The sequence below is a fragment of the Muscardinus avellanarius genome (genome assembly GCF_963383645.1).
Source record: "Muscardinus avellanarius genome assembly, chromosome: 3".
Classification (NCBI taxonomy): Eukaryota; Metazoa; Chordata; class Mammalia; order Rodentia; family Gliridae; genus Muscardinus; species Muscardinus avellanarius.
Window position 1 is genome coordinate 26,010,645 of NC_137788.1, and position 22,994 is coordinate 26,033,638.

The window sequence follows — 22,994 nt, forward strand, 5'->3', positions numbered from 1 at the left end:
CGGGCCGCTGATTGGCTGCGGCGGCGCAGGCGGCCTGCGGGCAGCGATTACCCGAGGTTTCCGGTGCGAGGCCAGAGCGGCGGACGCCGTCGGACGTCCGCTGTGAGGAGCGTCCCGCTACTGCCGGCGAGCCGAGGCCCTCGGAGGGCCGGGGGTCGGGACGCCTCGGTCAGTGGGGAGCCACGCGGGTTCCGCTCGCGGGCTGCGGCGGGCCGGCGCCCTGCGCATGCGCGGGCGTGTCGCGCGGCTGCGGGGCGCGCGGGGCGTGGGCGGCGACGCGCGCGGGGCCCACGTGGGCCGGGCGGGGGAGGGGCCGGGACTCGAGCGTCCCGCCACGTCAGTCTGCGGCAGAGAGCCAATCCCGCGCGCGGCCTGCCCTGAGGGGGCCGAGTCGTGCCGGGAAGTGGCTTTGGGAGAAAAGAGGCCTCTTTCCTCCACCCCTGCAGGAGCTGCACCCGAAAGCTTGCGGGGACGCGCCGGGGTCCCCTGCCTGGCCAGACACTGAGCAGCGTCGGCTCCCGCAGGCCGGGGACGGCCAATCTGTTTATTTGAAGAAGCTTTGTGAGTCTGGTGTGGGAATTGCTGACCCCGGCTGCGAAGGATTTCGAAGTCTGGAAAATAGCAACTGTGTTTGTTTCTAAAGGATCGGTTCCTAACCTTGCATTACAAATCATAATGAAGAACCAAGACAAAAAGAATGGGATTGCCAAACAGTCCAACCCCAAAAGCAGCCCTGGGCAACCGGAAGCGGGACCAGAGGGAGCCCACGGGCGGCCCAGCCAGTCAGCTCCTGCGACAGAAGCTGAAGGTTCCACCAGCCCGGCTCCTGGGAAGACGGAGGGTGTGTGTGTGCCAGCTCTGCTTTATCCTGTGGGCAGGGGGAGGAATGGGTGGTACCGGCTTTGCTTCTGGAGTTAGAGGTTTAGACCGCTGCTTACCCAGAAAGGAGAAAATGCACAGAGAAGAATGCCCAGTGTGTGCCCCCCCTTCCCCCATTTCCTGGGGATGCAGAAGCGCCTTCTACTTTAAGCCCTGGAACAGGAGTCTTGGGAGCAGGGTCTGATAGGCTTAAAACAGGTGGCAGTCAAATGAGACTTCCCACCAGCAAAGCTATGTCCCATCAGAAACATCTTAGTCACCAGTGGTTAACTGTCCTTCGTATTTGAGGGATTTCTAGAACTTTTTATTTTTTTTGCGAATCTGTGGATGGAACCCAGGGGCGTTCGACCTCCGAGCTACATCACCTGCCCTGTTTTTTATTATTTATTTTGAAACAGGGCCTCACTAAGTAGCTGAGGCTGGCTTCAAATCTGTGTGATCCTCCTGTCTTTGCCTCCCTAATGCTGGGATTACAAGCATGCACCACCACACGGGGCTAGAACTTTTGTTTTTCTGATACTAGGATTGAACCTAGGGGCTCTCTACTTCTGAGCTGCGCCTTATCCCTTTATTTTTTGAAGCAAGATCTGCTAGGTAGCTGAGGGTCTCCACTAAATTGCTGAGGCTGGCATTGAACCTGCAATCCTCCTGTCTCAGGCTCCCAAGTATTGGGATTATAGGCATGCTCCAGCACACCTAGTTTTCTCTAGAACTTTGGAATAGCAAGAAATGACTTTTCATGGGGAGGAGGTAGATTAGGAGTTGAACTCCTCTTTACAGCCCTATGTACTGGAAAAGTTATGTATTTGACTTTTTTCATGCTCATAACAAATATGTTTGGTGGTAAGAAATAGTGATTTTTTTTTTTTTTTTGGGTGGTACTGGCGGTGAATTCAGGGACATTCTATCTCCAAGTGACATCCCCAGCCCTATTTTTTTATTCCTTATTTTGAAACAAGGTTTCACTGAGTTGGAAAGGGCCTCACTAAATAACTGAGGCTGTCCAGGAATGTCTCAGCCTGTGATTACAGTGTGTGCCCCCATACCCGGCTGTGAAGTGATTTTATAAGTAAATAAAATGAAGCTTGAAATTAGGCAGCATTTAAAGCAAACTGGTGACTTTGGCTGGGCCTGAAAAAAATCCCAACCAGTGGATAGCCGTCTTATTTTTACTCTGCCTCTCATGTTTTTTTTTGCTGTAGGAGCTCAAGCCAAAACAGCTCAAACTGGGGCCCTCCGTGATGTCTCAGAGGAGTTAAGCCGCCAGTTGGAAGACATACTGAGTACGTACTGTGTGGACAACAATCAGGGGGGCCCAGGTGAGGATGGAGCACAGGGTGAGCACACTGAAGCTGAAGATACTGAAAAGTCTCGGACCTATGCAACAAGGAATGGGGAGCCTGAGCCAGTAACCCCAGTAGTCAATGGTGAGAAGGAGACCACCAAAGGGGATCCAGGCACAGAAGAGATCCGGACAAATGATGAGGTTGGAGACCGAGATCACCGAAGGCCACAGGAGAAGAAGAAAGCCAAGGGTCTGGGTGAGAGAGGGCAGCTACTTGTAAGGCTGGTGGGGGTAGGGGAAGTTTGAACCTGTCATTCCATGGACGAGCCTGTTCTGCAAGGATTCAGAGGAATCTTCTCAGAGAAGCGGGTCTGCTTAATTTAATCAAAACCAGCAATGTAGGGGTTACAGCATAGATACGTGCAGGTTATTCATAGCAGGAGGCTTCCTGGCCTTGAGAGCAAGTGGAAATGCTGAAATCCAGCCTGCTTTCTCATTGAGAAAATGAAGAGCAGGAGGTCTAGATAGACTCCTGTGCCAGCCATCACTGCTTCTAATCTGCTATGTGACCTTGGGCATGTCCTTTCCCCTCTTTGGGTCTCAGTTTCTGTATCTTTAGAGTAAGAGATTTGGATTAACCAGGGATGAAAATCCAGATGTTTATATAAATCAGACTAGACAGGGAGCCTCATGAGTATCAAGAGAGGACCTACTTCATTCAAATGGTTGTCTGCCACTTAGTTACATGCTATCTACTGGTTTAATAGTTAGAAACTAAAATGGTAGAAGCCAAACAAAACTTAACCATGGATTAAATATCCCCTCTGTGTCACTGATTAGCAAACTCTATGATCTCTTAGGGTTCCCAGGTTGACACTTCAGGAGCCTCTTCTATGCATTTTATAGAAGGAGGCCCCCAAGGGAGGCAGATGGTTGGTTCCCTCAGACTCGGACACAGGCAGTAAGGGAAAGGCAGTGACAGTCATTCAACAACAGGATGTGTGTGTTTTTAAGATCTTAAGTTAGGCCGGGCATGGTGATACACACTTGCATTCCCAGTACTTTGGAAGTTGAGACAGGAGAATCATAGATTTAAGGATAGCCTCTGCAACTTAGCAAGATTCTTAGCAACCTACCAAGACTCTGTTTCCCAAAAATAAAAAGGGCTGGGGTATAGCTCAGAGATAGAATTCTCCTGGGTTCAATCCCCAGTACCACATACACAAAAAAAGAATCTAGGTTAGGTAACATACCTACAGTCTAGTTCCTACTTCCCCCATCCCTTAACTCATCTGTGTGTGTGTGTGTGTGTTAATTAGTTACTAGGAATTGAACCCAGGGGCATTCTACCTCCAACCTATACCCCCAAGCCCTATTTTATTTTTATCTTGAAACAGGGTCTCACTAGGTTGAGAGTCTCAATACTTCCTGAGGCTGTCTTTGAACCCACAATCCTTCTCTCTCAGCCTCCCAGGTACTGGAATTACAGGAATATACCAACATGTTTGGCTCTAATTTAATTTAAAGAGGATTGATTGGTTAGTAAAGTTGACTGTTGGCTACATCTATTGTTAATTTCTCAAGGTGGCCAGAAGACTGGTTCCTTTTTGTATCCTACCTCTATCAGAAGAATCTTTCTTGTATTGAAACAGTAGCCCTGACTTCACAGGTGGGACACCTTCTGTCATTTGGTACAACAGGCAATATTTTCCTCCTCCCAATGGTGCCCACCAAGGAGATTGTACAAGGATCTGTCATTCTTTTAATAAGCATCTGTTAATGGCCATGAGATGTGGTGGTACTATAGACAGTACTGGTGCTGCAGTGACATACAGGATTGAACTGGTCCCGACCAGTTCAGTGAAGTTACTACTGCAGTAGGGAAGGCAATGAGCTCAATAAACAAAATAGAAAGTATGATAGGGTGTAATCTCAGTACTTGAGAGGCTGAGACAGGAGGATTACAGGTGTGAGACCAGTAGATTATGATAACTTAGTAAGATTCTGTTTTAAAATAAAAAGGACAGCCAGGTGTGGCGCACGCTTGTAATCCCAGTACTTGGGATGCTGAGACAGGATGATCGCACAGATTCAAAGCCAGTCTCAGCTACTTAGTGAGGCTCTCTGCAACTTAGACCCTGTTTCAAAATAAAGAATAAAAAACAGGGTTGGGGTGTAGCTCGAAGGTAGAATGCCCCTGGTTTCAATCCCTAGAACCGCAAAAAAAAAAAGGGGGGCTGGTGGTGTAGCTCAGAAGTAGAACACCCCTGGTTTAATCCCCACTATCAGAAAGAAAGAAAATAGGTGATAGCTGCCCAAAAATCTTGAGTAAGCCCAGGTCTGGCGGGGACCCCCGAGAAATGGGTACATACCTTTACACCCTGTTCTTCACAGGGAAGGAGATCACGTTGCTGATGCAGACACTGAACACCCTCAGTACCCCAGAAGAGAAGCTGGCAGCGCTGTGCAAGAAGTATGCTGAACTGGTCAGTTACCCTCTTCTGCTGGCACCTCCCTGCCTTTGGAAAGTCAGCAGGCAACCTGGCCTGGGCGTGGGGGTATATTTAGGGGAAGCTGGCTGGCTTGATTTCTGTTCAACCTTTCTCCGAATCTTTCCCAATCTGTTAAATAGGAAATCGTTTTCTAGTTTCCCACTTCTGGAAAAATTTGACCTTTCTTTCTTTAAAAAAAATTTTTTTTATTTTGAAACAGGGTCTCAGTTGCAAAGGGCCTCACTAAGTAGCTGAGGCTGTCCACGATCCTCCTGTCTCAGCCTCCCAAATGCTGGGATTAGAAGCATACACCACCACGGGTGGCTGACATTTCTTTTAAAGAAATTTCGCAAAGGATGACCAGTTGGTAGACCCCTAGTTTCTTGGCTAAGATACTAAGTTCCTTGTGTGTTTTCTTTTTCTTTTTTTTTTTTTTTTTTTTTTTTTTGGGTGGTACTGGGGTTCCTGGAAGCCCTTCTACCTCCGGGCTACACTCCCAGACCTATTTTATATTTTTGAAACAGGGTCTCTTACGCCAGCGCGGCTGGCTTCGAACCTGCGCGATCCTCCTGTCTCCGCCTCCCAAGCGCGGGGATTACAAGCGTGCGCCACCACGCCCGGCCGTTGTGTGTTTTCTTTTTCTTTTTTTTTGGGGGGGGGTGTCTGAGGATGGAACCCAGGGACATTCGACCTCTGAGCTACAGCCCATGCCCTATTTTTTATTCTTTAATTTGAAATAGGGTCTCACTAAGTTGTGGAGGGCATCACTAACTAGCTGAGGCTGTCCACAAGCCGTGATCTTCTGGTCTCAACCTCTCAAATGCTGGGATTACAAGCGTGCGCCACCACGCCTGGCTTCTGTGTGTTTTCATATGCATCTCTCCAAAACATGGAGATGTACAGTGCCATTATCACACTTTACAAAATTAATGGTAGTCACTGCTTTTCATTTTTCTTTTACTCCAGAGCAATTCTTCATGTTACTGCTTCCTTTTTCTTTTCTGTGACATTGACTTACTATAAAACCAGATTAGTTGTCCTGTATGATGCCTACCTCTAGTTTTGTTATCTTTGTGGTAGCACTAACTTGTCCCTTTACTTCCTTAATTTTTCTAAGTAAAGTGAAAGTTAGCTCTAGATGTTTGATTCAATTCATGTTCACCTTTTGTTACAAGAATTCTCTGCTAGCCAAGCATGGTGCTGCACGCTTATAATTCCAGCATTTGGGAGGCTAAGACAGGAGGATCGTTGTTCTCTGACAGCCTCAGTTACTTAGTGAGGCCCTTTACAACTCAGTGAGACCCTGTTCCAAAATAAAGAATAAAAATAGGGCTAGGCACGTTGGTGCATGCTTGTAATCCCAGCATTCAGGAGGCTGAGACCAGGATATCATGGTTCGTGGACAGCCTCAGCCACTTAGTGAGGCCTCCACAACTTAGTGAGACCCTGTTTTGAAATAAAGAATAGAAAACAGGGCAGAGGGTGTAGCTCAGAGGTCAAATGCCCCTGGGTTCCATCCCCAGACCCACCCAAAAAAAAAAAAAAAAGAATAGAAAAATAGGGCTGGGGCCGGGAGTAGTGGCACACACTTGTAATCCCAGCACTTGGGAGGCTGAGACAGGAGGATCGTACAGGTTCAGAGCTGCTCAGCAACTTAGTGAGACCCTGTTTCCAAATAAAATAAGTCTGGGCGTATATCCTGGAGGTCGAAAAGCCCCTGAGTGGCCAGGCATGCTGGCGCACACTTGTAATCCCCATGCTTGGGAGGCTGAGATAGGAGGGTCACACAGGTTCAAAGCCAGCCTCAGCTACTTAGTGAGGTTCTCAGCAACTTAGTGAGACTCTGTTTCCAAATAAAATATAAAATAGGTCTGGGAGTGTAGCCTGGAGGTATAAAGCCCCTGGGTTCCATCCCCAGTACCACGCACACACACCAAAAAAAGTGATTATTTAAAGGATTGTTGGAGCCAGGAATGGTGGCACACGTGTATAATCCTAGTACTTAGGAGGCTGAGACAGAGGGATTGCAGGTTTGGGGACAACCTCAGCAAGTAGTGAAACTTTCATCAACCTAGTGAGTGAGACTCGGTTTCCAAATAAAAATTTAAGCTGGGGAGTGTAGCTTGGAGGTAGAATGCCCCTGAGTTCAGTCCCCAATACCACAAAATAAAAATAAAGGAGGAAGCCAGGTGTGGTGCACGCTTGTAATCCCCATGCTTGGGAGGCAGAGACAGGAGGATCACGCAGGTTCAAAGCCAGCAGTGCTGGCTTAAGAGACCCTGTTTCCAAATAAAAATATAAAAATAGGGCTGGGAGTGTGTAGCCTGGAGGTAGAAGGGCTTCCAGGAACCCCGGTACCACCAAGAAAAAAAAAAAAGAAAGAAAGAAAGAGAAAGAAAAGGGGCAATAAGCTTGTACGTTTGGGAATCTATACAGACTAGGAGTGTCCGATAAGTTGAGGCTATACAGTGGTCCAAAGTGTCTTGAAACTTCTTCTCTGGAGTTGGATCTGGGATAGAACTGCAATCTACTGGCTATGTGACCCCATTGATCTTAGTCATTGTCTGTCTGTCTGTCTGGAGTGGGCTGAGTTAACATTAATGAGTTTGTGGAAGGAGCACACAAGGCACCAGCATGGTGAACTAACATGGTGAAGTTGAGGGAAGGGTGGTGCTCAGTCAGGGGTGCCAGGAGCCACATATCTCCAAGAAGAGAGTCCCTAGGCCCTCATTACCCTTCTGGTTCCCAGCTGGAAGAGCACCGCAATGCCCAGAAACAGATGAAGCTTCTGCAGAAGAAGCAGAGCCAACTGGTGCAGGAGAAGGACCACCTGCGCGGCGAACACAGCAAGGCTGTCCTGGCCCGGAGCAAGCTAGAGAGCCTGTGTCGAGAGCTTCAGCGGCACAACCGCTCCCTCAAGGTAATCCAAGGGCCAGGGGCAGCTCAGATCTTAGAGTACGATGGGCTTTTCTATTAAAAAGTAAGTTACAGCCGGACGTGGTGGCGCACGCTTGTAATCCCAGCATTCGGGAAGCTGAGACCTGGAGAATCGCTGTTCGCGGACAGCCTCAGCTACTTAGTGAGGCCCTCTGCAACTCAGTGAGACCCGGTTTCAAAATAAATAATAAAAAATAGGGCAGGGGGTGTAGCTCAGAGGTCAAATGCCCCTGGGTTCCATCCCCAGACCCGCAAAAAAAAAAAAAAAAAAAAAGTAAGTTACACCAGGCATGGTGGCACGTGTTTGTAATCCCCATGCTTGGGAGGCTGAGACAGGAGGATCGCGCAGGCTCGAAGCCAGCCTCAGCTGGTTTAAGAGACCCTGTTTCCAAATAAAATATAAAATAGGTCTGGGAGTGTAAACCGGAGGTAGAAAGCCCCTGGGTTCTATCCCCAGTACCACCAAAAAAAAAAAAAAAAAAAAAAGCCACTAGCCGGGCTTGGTGGTGCAAGCTTGTAATCCCAGCATTTGAGAGGCTGAGACCAGAGGATCACAGTTCGCGGACAAGCCTCAGCTACTTAGTGAGGCCCGCCACAACTTAGTGAGACTCTGTTTCAAAATAAAGAATAAAAAATAGGACAGGAGGTGTAGCTTGGAGGTCCAATGCCCTGGGTTCCATCCCTGGACCCTCAAACAACAAATAAATAAAAGTAAGCCAAAGCCAGGTGTGGTAGTGCATGCCTTTTGACCCCCAGGACTTAGGAGGCTGAGACAGGAGGATCACAGGTTCAAAGCCAGCCTCAGCAATGTAGTGAGGCCCTCTGCAACTGAGTAAGATTCTGTTTCAAAATAGGGCTAGGGGTGTAGCTCAAAGGTAGAAAGTCCTGGGTTTAATTCCTAGGACCACAAAATAAATAAATATACATATAAGACTGGCAGTGCAACTTAAGAGTTAGAATGCCTCCCAGCTTCAATCCCTAGTACCACATACATACACATAAAGTAAGCCAGATGCGCTGGCCCAGGTCTGTAATATACCAGTACTTGGAATGTTAAGATATGAGAATCCCATAGACTCAAGGCCAGCCTCGGCAATTTAGCAAGAACTGTTTCAAAATAAAAAATAAAATCTGGCCCATTTTGCTTCACACTTTGAATTCTAGTACTTGGGAGGCTGAGATAGGAGGATCACGGTTGATAGCCAGCCTCAGCAACGTGGTGGGGGCCCTCCACAATTCAGTGAGACCCTGTTTCAAAAGTATAAAATAGGGCTGGGAGTGTAGCTCAAAAGTAGAATACCCCTGGGTTTCTTCCCTACTACCACAAGTAAATAAATATGTATATAGCCGGGCGTGGTGGCGCACGCTTGTAATTCCTGTGCTTGGGAGGCAGAGACAGGAAGATCACTCTGGTTCGGAGCCAGCCTCGCTGGCTTAAGAGACCCTGTTTCCAAATAAAAAAAATATAAAATAGGTCTGGGAGTATAGCCCGGAGGTAGAGGGGCTTCCAGGAACCTCAGTACCACAAAAAAATAAGATATGTATATACATGTATAAACATTAATATCAATAAATAAAGACCAGGTGTGGTAGTGTATGCTTGTAATCCCGGCATTCAGGAGTCAGAGACCAGAGGATTGCAGTTTGCAGACAGCCTCAACTAAGCAAGGCCCTTCACAACTCAGTTAGAACCTGTTTCAAAAATAAAGAGACCAAAAATTAGGGCTTGGGTGTAGCTTGGAGGTACAATGCCCCTGGGTGGTTCCATCCCCAGTACTGCAAGAAAATGAATGAATGAATGAATGAATGAGGCTGGTGGTATAGCTTGGAAGATAGAATGTTCCTGGGATTCAATCCCCAGTATCAAAACAAACAAAACAACAAAAAAAAAAAACCAAGCATGGTGGTACACACCTGTAATTCTACTTAGGAGGCCAAGACAGGAAGATTAGAGGTTACTAGCCAGCCTCAGCACCTTAGGCCCCCACAACTTAATGAGACCCTTTTCAACATATAAAATAGGGCTGAGGGTGTAGGTCAAAGGTAGAATGCTCTTGGGTTCAATCCCCAGCAGTACAAAAAAAAGGAAAAAGAAAAGAATATTTAATCAGGGAAATCTGAATGGATAGACTTCAGGTGATCCCAAACTGTTTATTTGGTTGTTGTTTTGTTTGTTTTTTGCTTTTGTGGTACTGAGGATGGAACCCCCAAGGGCATTCTACCTGTGAGCTACACCCCCAGCCCTAATTTTTATTCTTTATTTTGAAACAGGGTCTCACTGATTACAATGGACCTCACTAAGTAGTAGCTAAGGCTGTCCTTGAAACATAATTCTCCCATATGCTGGGATGACAAGCATGGGCCACCACGCCCGGCTCCAGCCTTATTTTTATTCTTTATTTTGAAACAAGGTCTCACTAAGTTGTGGAGGACCTCACTAAGTAGCTGAGGCTGCCTGTGAACCTGTGATCCTCCTTTCTCAGCTTTCCAAGTACTGGAATTACAAGTGTGTGCTACCAGGCCCGGCAATCCAACCTGTTTCAGAATGACACTTAAGCTGGGCGTAGTGGCTCACACTTGTAATCTTAGCATTTGGGAGGCTGAGACAAGAGGATCCCAGTTCACAGACAAATTCAGCTACTTAATGAGGCCCTTTGCAACTCAGTGAAACCCTGTTTCAAAATAAAGAGTAAAAAATAAGGCTGGGGGTATATAGCTTGGAGGTAGAATGCTCCTGGGTTCCATCTCCACTGTACCAGAAAGAAATAAAGAATGACACTTAACAAATATGTTTCCACTTCTCTAGGAAGAGAATCTCACTGGATGTTACCTTATTTATAGAGGGGTACATTGGAAAACTCCATGGCAATGAGCCGGGCGTGATGGCGCACGCTTGTAATCCAGCATTTGGGAGGCTGAGACTGGAGGATCATGGTTCGCAGACAGCCTCAGCTACTTAGTGAGGCCCTTTGCAACTCAGTGAGACCCAGTTTCAAAATAAAGAATAAAATCGGGCAGGGGTGTAGCTCGGAGGTCGAATGCCCCTGGGTTCCATCCCCAGACCCGCAAAAAAGAAAAGAAAGAAAACCCCATGGCAAACTGGGCGTGGTAGCACACGCTTGTAATCCCAGCATTTGGGAGGCTGAGACTGGAGGTTCACAGTTCGCAACCGGCCTCAGCTACTTAGTGAGGCCCTTTGCGACTCAGTCAGACCCTGTTCCAAAATAATACAATATATGCTGGGTGTGGTGGCGCACACTTGTCATCCCAGCATTCGGGAGGCTGAGACCAGAGGATCGAGGTTTGTGGACAGCCTCAGCTACTTAGGCCCTCTGTAACTCAATGAGACCCAGTTTCAAAATAAAGAATAAAAAATATGGCAGGGGGTGTAGCTCGGAGGTCGAATGCCCCTAAGTTCCATCCCCAGACCCTCAAAAAAGAAAAAGGGCTGGGGCCGGCGTGGTGGCGCATGCTTGTAATCCCAGCATTTGGGAGGTTGAGACCAGATGATCTCAGTTCCCGGACAGCCTCATCTAATTAGGCCATCCGCAACTTAGACCCTGTTTCAAAATAAAGAATAAAAAATAGGTTAAGGGGTGTAGCTTGGAGGTCAAATGCCTCTGGGTTCCAGCCCCAAACCTGCAAAAAAAAAAGCACTGGGAGTTTCACTTGGAGGTAGACTTCCCCTGGGTTCCAGCCCCAGTACCGCAAAAAGAAAGAAAAAAAGAAAACCCCTTGCATGGCATCCTGTAGCCCGGTTGCACCTCACTTTGGGAGCAGGAGCAGGTATTGGCAATGACCATCTGTAGACTAGTTGGAGGAACCTTGTGTGTCTGGTTGGATTGCAGTGGGCATTGTGTGATGATGTTGGGGCTGGTTTTTTAACCAGGAAGAAGGTGTGCAGCGGGCCCGAGAAGAAGAGGAGAAGCGCAAGGAGGTGACTTCACACTTCCAAGTGACCCTGAATGACATTCAGCTACAGATGGAACAGCATAATGAGCGGAACTCCAAGCTGCGCCAAGAGAATATGGAGTTGGCTGAGAGGCTCAAGAAGCTAATTGAGCAATATGAGCTGCGTGAGGAGGTGAGGTTGTCACAGGCAGCAGTTAAGATCAAGAGTATGAGGCTCTGGGTATGTGCTGGGTACTGGGACAAAACTGCAAGGCTCATCTCATTCTTCCTCTTGCTTTTTCTCTTCTTTTTTTGTGTGGGTGGGGTGTGGGTGGGTGAGGGTACTGAGAATTGAAGCCAGGGTCGTTCTACCTCCAAGCTATACCCTCAGCTCATTTTTGTTTTGTTTGAAAACGGTCTTCCTAGGTTGCTGAGAATCTTGTTTTGTTGCTGAGGCTGTCCTCAAACCTGTGATTCTCCTATCTCAATCTCTCAAGTACTAGGATTACTGGCATGTGTCACACCTTCCTTTTTTATTATTATTATTATTTTTCAGAACTGGGGGTCGAACCCAGGGACATTCTACCTCCAAGCTACACCCCCATCCCTATTTTTTTATTATTATTATTATTATTTTTTTTTTTTTTTTTTTTTGGTGGTACTGGGGTTCCTGGAAGCCCTCCTTCCTCCGGGCTACACTCCCAGACCTATTTTATATTTTTGAAACAGGGTCTCTTACGCCAGCATGGCTGGCTTCGAACCTGCGCGATCCTCCTGTCTCCGCCTCCCAAGCGCGGGGACTACAAGCGTGCGCCACCACGCCCGGCTTATTCTTTATTTTGAAACAGGGTCTCACTAAGTTGTGGCAGGCCTAAGTAGCTGAGGCTAGCCACAAACCTGCATTTCTCCTTTCTCAGCTTCCTAAGTACTGGGATTACAGGGGTGTGCCACCACCCCTGGCTTTTTCTTTTTCTGGACATTCTACCTCTGAGCTATACCCCAGCCCTATTTTTTTGTTTATTTATTTATTTATAAATTTTTTTTAATTATTCAAATTTTAGAATGGTGGCGTGCTAATGCACACTTGTTTTTTCTTTTTTGTTTTTGTGGTACTTGGGGTGGAACCTAGGGGCTTTCTACCTCTGGGCTATCCTCCCAGTCCTGTTTTATACTTTATTTGGAAAGAGGGTCTCACTAAGCTGCTGAGAGCCTCACTCAGTAGCTGAGACTGGCTTCAAACCTGTGTGATCCTCCTGTCTCAGCCTCCCAAGCGCTGGGATTATAAGCGTGCGCCACCACGCCTGCCTGATGCATACTTGTAATCCCAGTACTTGGGAGGCTGAGACAGGAGGATTGCAGGTTCACAGCCAGCCTCAGCAACTTGTGAGGCCCTCTGCAACTTAGACCATTTCAAAATAAAGAATAAGCCGGGCATGGTGGCGCACGCTTATAATCCTAGCATTTGGGAGGCTGAGACCGGAGGATCGCGGTTCAAGGACAGCCTCAGCTTCTACTTAGTGAGGCCCTTTGCAACTCAGTGAGACCCTGTTTCAAAATAAAGAATAAAAAATAGGGCAGGGGTTATAGCTTGGAGGTCGAATGCCCCTGGGTTCCATCCCCAGACCTGCAAAAAAAAAAAAAAAAGAAAGAAAGAATAAAAAATAGGGCTGGAGGTATAGCTTGGATGTAGAATACTCCTGGGTTTGATACCCAGTTCCACACACACACAAAAAAGAATGGAGGTATATACATATACTGTATTGTACCACCAGGGCCTTGGAGTATCATTTCCAAATGAGATAAATTAATATGTATATAGTGAAACTTCTGAAAACTCAACTAGATTATAACCAGTCTTAAAAGAGTGCAGGTGAATTAGAATTTGGAATTGCAGGGGAGGAGCCAGACCTGCAGTTCATGATAGGCTTCAGGGGTCTGTCCACTGATAGCTTGCTGTTCTGCTGCCCCTGTCACTTGTAAGGACGGGATGTCACCTACTAGTTAGCATTGGTTACAACCCCAGGAACCTGAGTCTTTGGATCCCCCATCCCAAAGAGGCCCAATCACTTGACAGTTCTGGATCTCTTCTTTCTCATCATGAGAAGCGAGAACTTGGCAAGGTCGGCATGGGACCTGATTTGGACCAGGTTTTTTTCCAGGGCCAGGGTAAGACAGGTAAGACTTTTCCACTTGGGCTGCCATGCCATTATGGTGCTCACTCATTTTTATATGTTGATCTCTGGGAATGAGGCTACTTGTGGTATATTTGATTTGAGGAGAGTTGTTCTGGTTCTTGTCCCTCAGACCTGAGCTGAAGGCTGTCTGGGCCTCTAGAGTGAGGCATCAACTCTAAGAATATGAGCATACTCTTTCTTTCCCTTCTCTCCCTGAGTGGAGAAAGGGCTTTGTGCTACATGTGGAGGAAGTACCAATCTACTAGGTCCTCTGGTTCTCGTTTATAGCCCTCCCCAGACAGGTTGAGGCACTCCTCCCGACCCGCTCTCAGCTTTAGATCACAGATGCCTGGAACGCATCTTGTCCCATGCTGAACTGTCTTTAAGAAACCTTCCCTTGCTGGGTGTGGTGGTACACATTTGTAATCCTAGTACTTGGGAGGCTGAGACAGGAAGATCACAGGTTCACAGCCAATCTCAGCTACTTAGGCCCTCCACAACGTAGTGAGACCGTTTTTCAAAATGAAGAAAGACGGTCAGAGGTAGAATACCCCTGTGTTCTGGGTTCAATCCCCAGTACTACCAAAAAAAAAAAAAAGAAAGAAAGAAAGAAAGAAAGAAAGAAAGAAAGAAAGAAAGAAAGAAACCTTCCTTTTCCCTTCTAAAACAGAATTTAGATTCCCCAGCATTTGAGTTCATTACTTTCTGCATTCCACTCTTATCTGATCTAGGTCCCCAGGGTTTCTTCAGGAGCTAAGAGCCATTCTTTAAGATATACATGTATAGTCTTTGTCTAAAGATATGGAAGATCTCTGCCAGCTTAGCTATTGTAGAAAAGCAATGCTTTGCTCTTCCCACTTACAGAAAGAGGAGTTAGGGGCCCCAAAAGTGAGGGCTGCCGACTACATGAGGTGGTCAGTTTTAGGGCCAGAGGTTTGAGTGTATTTAGTACTTGGCTTCTGGGAGCTAATTTCATTTCCTCTACAAACTCCTGTGCCTCCCTAAGTCTTAACTCATGGGGATAGAAATCAGGTGAGGTTGGGATATTGACCTTCTAGGTACATGGCGCCTACATCTGACAATAAACGTGAGGGTCCAGCATGTCAGATCAGGATGGGAGGCTGGATCCGGGTATGGTGGCGCATGCTTGTAATTCCAGTTCTTAGGAGGCTGAGACAGGAGGATTGCAGGTTTGTAGCCAGCCTCAGCTACTTAGGCCCTCTGCAACTTAATGAGACCTTGTTTCAAAATAAAGAATGAAAAATAGGGCTGGGGTGTAGCTCAGAGTTGAATGCCCTGAGTACTGGGGTTCAATCCCCAGTACCAAAAAAAAAAAAAAAAATGGGAGGCTGAGCACCCTGGTGTCTATAGATGGGACCTCCCTGTAGCCCTGGGCCTTTGTAAAAAAGAAAGCTCTTAACAAGCAAACCTCTTCCACCATCTTTCCTGCAGCATATTGACAAAGTCTTCAAACACAAGGACCTACAGCAGCAGCTAGTGGATGCCAAGCTCCAGCAAGCCCAGGAGATGCTGAAGGAGGCAGAGGAGCGGCACCAGCGAGAGAAGGACTTTGTGAGGCACAGGCCCCATGGCGGGTGGGGTGTGAGGCGGGGGGCTGGATTCCAGCTCAGCTCAGAATCAGCTTTGTATAGATGGGAGAGGTTGCTGCCAGGCTAGTCTAGTTACTGCTTTCCCACACAGCAGTCTGAGGAAAGGCAGCCTTCTGAGTCCAGTACTTTTCTGAGTCCAGTACTTGTTGCTAAAGAAGGCCAACACAGCCCCTGGGGGATTCTGACAGCATCTGGGGTCCTGTCTTGGAAATAGCTCCTGAAAGAGGCAGTGGAGTCCCAGAGGATGTGCGAGTTGATGAAGCAGCAGGAGACCCACCTGAAGCAGCAGGTAAGAATGTGGAACCTGACCCTGAATGTCCAGAGTGCTTCCCCTGGGCTCCATTCTAGGACTGGCTCTGCCTCTCCTGCTGCACTTGGGTGGTGGTGACCAGACAGCTGGGCTAAGTTGCAGAGCGTCACCCAGACTGCAGGTGTGTTGCTTTTGAGGAGCTAGAGACAGTGTGTGTGTGTGTGTGTGTGTGTGTGTGTGTGTGTGTGTGTGTGTGTTTTGCTGGGGATGGAACCTAAGGACTTTCTACCTTCGAGCTATACCCCCCCCAGTCCCTATTTATTCTTTATTTTGAAACAGGGTCTCACTGAGTTGCATAGGACATCACTAAGTAGCTGAAGCTGTCCTCAAACTGTGATTCTCCTGTCTTGGCCTCCCAAATGCTGGGATTACAAGTGTGCACCACCACACATGGCTCTGTTTCTTTCTTTCTTTTCTTTTTTGGTACTGGGGGTGGAAGCCAGGGGCATTCTACCTCCAAGTGACACTTCAGCTTTTTTTTTTTTTTTTTCTTTTTTTTTTTTTTTTTTTTTTGGTATGGGGGTGGAATGTAGGGGCTTTCTACCTCCAGGCTATACTCCCAGACCTATTTTATACTTTATTTGAAAACAGGGCTTCACTAAGTTGCTGAGAGCCTCACTAAGTAGCTGAGGCTGGCTTTGAACCTGTGCAATCCTCCTGTCTCAGCCTCCCAAGCACTGGGATTACAAGCATGCGCCACCACGCCCGGCTCGGTTTTAATATATTGAAATCATCCCAAAATCTACTTCAGGCTTGACATTTGGGTTATGTTCTTCCAAATACATAGTTTTGGTTACTGAGAAATGGCATCTAAACAAAATTACTGGTTGAAGGACCACAGAGAGGTCTGTGTATATTGGCCAGAGGTACCTCCCAGAGAAGCCCAGTCTTACCTGTGAACTTCTTTCTCATGCAGCTTGCCCTGTACACAGAGAAGTTTGAGGAGTTCCAGAATACACTTTCCAAAAGCAGCGAGGTATTCACCACATTCAAGCAGGAGATGGAAAAGGTAATAATGATCTAGGCCAGGTGTGGCTGCTGGGGCACCAGCTCCTCCATTCAAAACTGAATGTGAGCCAGGCATAGTGGCACATGGCCTGTAATCCCAGTACTTGGCAGGCTGAAAGGCCCCAGCCAGGGTGCATCATGGGAGCTATTCACAGTAACTGATTGATATCAGAGGGGGCCCATAGAAGGCATCACAGCCTTTTCCCCTAGAGAGTGCAGTCTTGCTATTTTCCATCATTGGTGGTGGCATATTTATTTATTTATTTACTTATTCATTTTTGGCACTAGTGATTGAATTCAGAGCATTGTGCATACTTAAGCAGGTGTTCACTCACCAAGATACACATACCACCCCCAGCTCCAGTGGTGAACATGTAACTTGAGACTTCCTGATGGTGAAGAGGCACTGGTAATTCCTCATTTTAGAAGCACAGATGGGCAAATAGCTCAGCTTTGACCATTTTCTTTCATCTCTCATGTAACCCAGATGACTAAAAAGATCAAGAAGCTGGAGAAAGAAACCACCATGTATAGGTCCCGGTGGGAGAGCAGCAACAAGGCCCTGCTTGAGATGGCTGAGGAGGTGAGTAGAAGGTACTCTACTTCTGTAGGTGAGGAGTAGTTACTGCATATCAGGTTCTTTCCTCTGCCTTCTAGTTAGTGCGCCAAAGATGAGGTAGAGCTGGGCTTCCTGTGCATGTCTGTCGAAGCTAAGGGCAATGCCAGCTGTTTCCTTATGGGAAATCTGCAATGGAACCTAGGGGAACAAATGGAAGAAAGGATTGAAGGAGTTGAAAAAAACAGGGCAGCGGTGATGGATGTGGTTCAAGTGCAGAACAGCCCAGATAGTTTATGACTTTGTGGCTTGTGATGTAGAAGAAAGGAACTAATTAGTGGAGCAGCAACTACAAGCCAGACTTATAATCAACAGCCAAGTGTTGTAGAAATGCCAGTTCAAGAGACCAGGAGGATTCCACGTTTGAGGCTAGACACAGCAAGACCCTTTTTGTTGGTTTCTTTCCTTTTTCTTTTTTTTTTTTTTTTAAGTGGTACTGGGGCTTGAACCCAGGGGCATCCTACCTCCAGGCTACACCCCCCCAGCCCTTTTTTTTTTTTTTTTTGCTATGAAAGATATCAATAGGTTGCTGAGAATCTTCCACTTAATGTTTTTTTTTTTTTACCCTACAAGACATCAAGTCCCAAAAAAGTGGCCAGAAAGTCAACTGAACCCAGAGAATGAGGTTCAGTCAATAAAACAAATGAATCATATGCTGGGTGTGGTGGCTCACTTTTGTAATCCCAGCATTTGGGAGGCTTAGACAGGAGGACCCCCGGTTCGCAGACAGCCTCAGTTCGTTAGGCCCTCCGCAACTCAGACCCTGTTTCAAAATAAAGAATAAAGCCAGGCGTGGTAGCGCACGCTTGTAATCCCCGCATTTGGGAGGCTGAGACAGGAGGATCGCACGGGTTTGAAGCCAGCCTCAGCTACTTAGTGAGACCCTGTTTCCAAATAAAAATATTTTAAAAAAGGTCTGGGAATATATAGCCCGGAGGTAGAAAGCCTCTAGGTTCCACCCGCAGTACCACCCCCCCCCCAAAAAAAAAAAAGAATAAAAAATTGGGCAGGGGGTGTAGCTTGGAGGTCAGATGCCTCTGGGTTCCATCCCCAGACCCACAAAAAATAAAAATAAAAAAATTAATTAAATAGGGTCTCGCTGAGTTGCAAAGGGCCTAAGTAGCTGAGGCTATATGTGAACCGCAATCCTCCCATCTCAGCCTTCCAAATGCTGGGGTTACAAGTGTGCACCACTCTCGGCTTCCTGCCTTTTTTTTTTTTTTTTTTTTTTTTTGTGGGTCTAGGGATGGAACCCAGGGCGCATTCTACCTCCAAGCTACACCTTCTGCCCTATTTTTTATTCTTTATTTGGGAACAGGGTCTCACTAAGTAGCTGAGGCTGTCCGCGAACCACAATCCTCCTGTCTCAGCCTCCAAATGCTGGCATTACAAGCATGCATCACAACGCCCGCGTTATTCTTTATTTTAAAACAGGGTCTCACTGAGTTGCAAAGGGCCTCACTAAGTAGTTGAGGCTGTCCATGAACCACGATCTTCCAGTCTCAGCCTCCCAAATGCTAGGATTACAAGTGTGCGCCACCAAGCCCAGCTATAATTTAGGTACTTTATTATTTATTTATTTATTTATTTATTTATTTATTTATTTATTTAGGTGGTACTGGTGTTCCTGGAAACCCTCCTACCTCCAGGTTACACTCCCAGACCTATTTTTATATTTTTTTTAAATTTGGAAATAGGGTCTCAAGCCAGCACAGCTGATTTCGAACCTGTGTGATCCTCCTGTCTCCGCCTCCCAAGTGCAGGGATTACAGGCATGTGCCACCATGCGCAACCCCTAGTTTTATTTTTTATTTTTTTATTTTTTGCAGTACTGGGGGTGGAACTCAGGGGCATTGTATCTCCAAGCTACACCCCCAGTCCTATTTTTTAGTTTTTTTTTTTTTTTTTTTGCGGATCTGGGAATGGAATCCAGGGGCGTTCGACCTCCGAGCTACACCCTCTGCCCTATTTTTTATTCTTTGTTTTTTTTTGGGGGGGGGAGGGTGGTACTGGGGGTGGAACCCAGAGGCTTTCTACCTCCGGGCTATACTCCCAGACCTTTTTAATATTTTTTTTGGAAACAGGGTCTCACTAAGTTGCTGAAAGCCTCACTAAGTAGCTGAGGCTGGCTTCGAACCTGTGCGATCCTCCTGTCTCAGCCTCCCAAGTGCAGGGATTACAAGCGTGCACCACCACGCCCAGCTCTATTTTTTATTCTTTACTTTGAAACAGGGTCTCACTAAGTTGCGGAGGGCCTCACTAAGTAGCTGAGGCTGTCCGTGAACCACAATCCTCCTGTCTCAGCCTCCAAATGCTGAGATAACATGCATGCACTACCACACCCGGCTTTATTTTTTATTTTAAAACAGGGTCTCAGGGTGGTGAATTGGCTCGGACCACCCTATAAAAATAAATAAATAAAACAGGGTCTCACTGAGTTGCAAAGGGCCTCAATAAGTAGTTGAGGCTGTCCATGAACCGCGATCCTCCAGTCTCAGCCTCCCAAATGCTAGGATTACAAGTGTGCACCACCAAGCCTGGCTATAATTTAAGTACTTTATATTTTTAAATTTAGTTAGTTTTATTTTTTTATTTATATTTTGAGGTACTAGGGGTGGAACCCAGGGGCATTTGACCTCCGAGCTACACCCTCTGCCCTACTTTTTTTTTTTTTTTTCCGGGTTTGGGAATGGAACCCAGGGGCATTCGACCTCTGAGCTACACCCCCCTGCCCTACTTTTTAATCTTTATTTTGAAACTGGGTCTCACTAGTTGCAGACGGATCCTCCGGTCTCAACCTTCCAAATGCTGGGATTACAAGCATGCGCCACCACACCTGGTTGTTTTATTTTGAAACAGGGTCTCACTGAGTTGCTAAGTGCCTCACTAAGTAGGTGTGGTTGTCTGCAAACCAAGATCCTGGGGTCTCTGCCTCCCAAATGCTAGGATTACAAGTGTGTGCCAACACACCTGGCCAACTTAGGTTCTTTAACTCCTTAAGACCCCTGTTTCAAGAATAGAATGAGCCAGCTGTGGTGGTACAAGCCTATAATCCCAGTACTTGGGAGGCTGAGACAAGAGGATCACAGGTTCGCAGCAATCCTCAGCTACTTAATGAGGCTCTTAGCAGGTGAGACCCTGTTTCAAAATAAAAAATACAAGATAGGAGCCGGGAGTGGTGGTGCACACTTGTAATCCCAGCATTCAGAAGGCTGAGACTGGAGGATCGCAGTTCCCAGACAGCCTCAGCTACTTAGTGAAGCCCCTCCATAACTTAGTGAGACCCTGTTTCAAAATAATGAATAAAAAATAGGGCAGGGGGTGTGGCTTGGAGGTCAAATGCCCCCGGGTTCCATCCCCAGACCCAAAAAAAAATAAAAATAAAAGATAGGGCTGGGACGTAGCTTGGAGTTAGAATGTCCCTGGGTTCAAATCCCTAGTACCAGAAAAACAAAAAAGAATAAAATGAAATGGGGCTGGGAATGTAATTGGGAACTAGAATGCCTTTAGGTTCAATTTCCACTACAAAAAAACCCCCAAAAAAACAGTTCACTGAACCTTCTCTTGACAATTGAGGTTGGTGTTAGCAGTTCTGTTTTACATATGAGATAGATCATCTGCCAAAACACTGGGTGAATATGGTATCTGGCCAGGCCATGCCCTCATGTGTGCCACACTGCCCTCAACTACCACCCTAAGTTATAGCATAAATCAGAGCTGTTCACTAGAAGGGGCCAGCATTTTTTTTTTTTTAATGGTACTAGGGATTGATTTTTTTAAATTATTATTTTATATAGGACTTTAACTCTTTTCTTTTTTTTTCTTTTTTTTTTTTTGGTGGTGGTACTGGGGTTCCTGGAAACCCTTCTACGTCCGGGCTTCACTCCCAGACCTATTTTATATTTTTATTTGGAAACAGGGTCTCTTAAGCCAGCAAGGCTGGCTTTGAACCTGCGTGATCCTCCTGTCTCCGCCTCCCAAACGTAGGGATTACAAGCGTGCGCCACCATGATCAGTTAGGGATTGAACCCAGGGGCATTCTACCTCTGAGCTACACCCCTAACCCTATTTGTTTGTTTGTTTGTTTGTTTGTTTGTTTTTACTGTACTTGATTTGAAACCCAGGAGCATTCTACTTCTGAGCTATGTCCCAAGCTCTATTTTTTATCCTTTTTTTTTTTTTTTTTTGTGGGTCTGGGGATGGAATCCAGAGGCATTTGGCCTCTGAGCTACACCCTCTGCCCTATTTTTTTTTTTTTTTTCTTTATTTTGAAGCAGGGTGTCACTGAGTTGCAGAAGGTCTCACTAATTAACTGAGGCTGTCCACGAACCACGATCTCCTATCTCAACTTCCTGAATGCTGGGATTGCAAGAGTGTGCCACCACACTCGGCTTCTATTTTTTATTCTTTATTTTGAAATAGGTTCTTACTGTGTTGCAAAGTAGTAGCTGAGGCTGTCTTTGAACCACGATTTCCCTGTCTCAGCCCCCCAAAAGCTGGGATAACAAGCGTGTGCCACCACGCCCAGCTTATTCTTTATTTTGCAACAGGGTCTCACTGATTGCAAAGGGCCTCCCTAAGTAGCTGAGGTTGTCCATGAACCACGAATCCTGTCTCAGCCTCCCAAATGCTGTGATTACAAGCATGCACCACCATGCCCGGCTATAGTCTTTTTATCTTTTTTTTTTTTTTTTTTTAATGGTACTAGGGGTGGAACCCAGAGGCTTTCTACCTCCGGACTATACTCCCAGACCTTTTTTTATATTTTACTTGGAAAGGGGGTCTCGCTAAGTTGCCGAAAGCCTCACTAAGTAGCTGAGGCTGGCTTCGAACCCATGCGATCCTCCTGTCTCAGCTGGCTATAGTCTTTTATTTTTGAAATAGGGTCTCACTAAGTTGTAGAGGCCCTTACAAGTTACTGAGGCTGACCATGAACCTTCGATCCTTCTATCTTACTCTCTCAACTACTGAGATTACAAGGGGGCACTACTATGCCCAGCCTCCCATCTCTATTATATTTTCATTTTGAAGCAGTCTCACAATGTTGCTGAGTCTTCTGTACTTGCTGAGGTTGTCTTTGAACCTGTTATCCTCCTGTCTCAGCCATCTAAATACCACCACGCCTGGTCAGCTTTTAATTCTGGGTTGCTCAGCCTTATTGAACTGAGTGTTTTCTACCAACTGGTGGTTTTGTGTCAGAGGGTTGTTTGGATGGCATTGATGGAGGGCCCGTTTCTCTCCATAGAAAACACTCCGGGACAAAGAGCTGGAGGGCCTGCAGGTGAAAATCCAGCGGTTGGAGAAGCTGTGCCGAGCACTGCAGACAGAGCGCAATGACCTGAACAAGAGGGTACAGGACCTGAGTGCTGGTGGCCAGGGCTTCCTCACTAACAGTGGCCCTGAACGGAGGCCAGAGGCTGCCACTGCCTCCATGGAGCAAGGTGGCGAGGGGTCCAGGGCTCAAGCATCCAGCTCCCCAAGGGCCACTGAAGCTCTTGGCTGCCCAGGAATGCCAAGCACAGAAGCATCAGGCCATACAGGGCCCCAGGAGCCTGCCTCTGCCACCGCCTAGAGAACCTGGTGCTGGGGGTGAGCTGGGAAGGGAGCAGCAACCCAGCCAGGCCTGGCCCATACACGGCTCCCATGCCAAGCAGCCCAGTGCTGAGGCCAAGGTGTTCTGACCTGGCTGGCGTCTGACACCTTGCAATTTTGGATTTTGTGGGTCAGTTCTGCATACATACGGTATATGTGCAAGACCGCATACATTTACGTCTGAGTGTACAGTGGGCTTG

General features: G+C 46.9%; 1 protein-coding gene across 2 annotated transcripts; it reads left to right on the forward strand.

Moving 5' to 3' along the window:
* Nucleotides 1-675: 675 nt before the first annotated feature.
* On the forward strand, nt 676-22,774 carry TXLNA (taxilin alpha; the record flags this gene model as incomplete). 2 transcript variants are annotated; one of them, XM_080693057.1, is made up of 10 exons in its annotated part: nt 676-841; nt 2,031-2,420; nt 4,559-4,650; nt 7,406-7,576; nt 11,483-11,677; nt 15,111-15,230; nt 15,483-15,557; nt 16,495-16,587; nt 17,074-17,169; nt 22,448-22,774. In XM_080693057.1, the coding sequence occupies 10 exons, from the start codon at nt 676-678 to the stop codon at nt 22,772-22,774; spliced, it is 1,725 nt and encodes a 574-aa protein (XP_080549183.1). The 2 variants fall into 2 exon arrangements, with proteins under 2 accessions (XP_080549183.1, XP_080549184.1); XM_080693058.1 differs by having other exon boundaries at nt 2,082-2,420.
* Between the last annotated feature and the right edge of the window lie 220 nt (nt 22,775-22,994).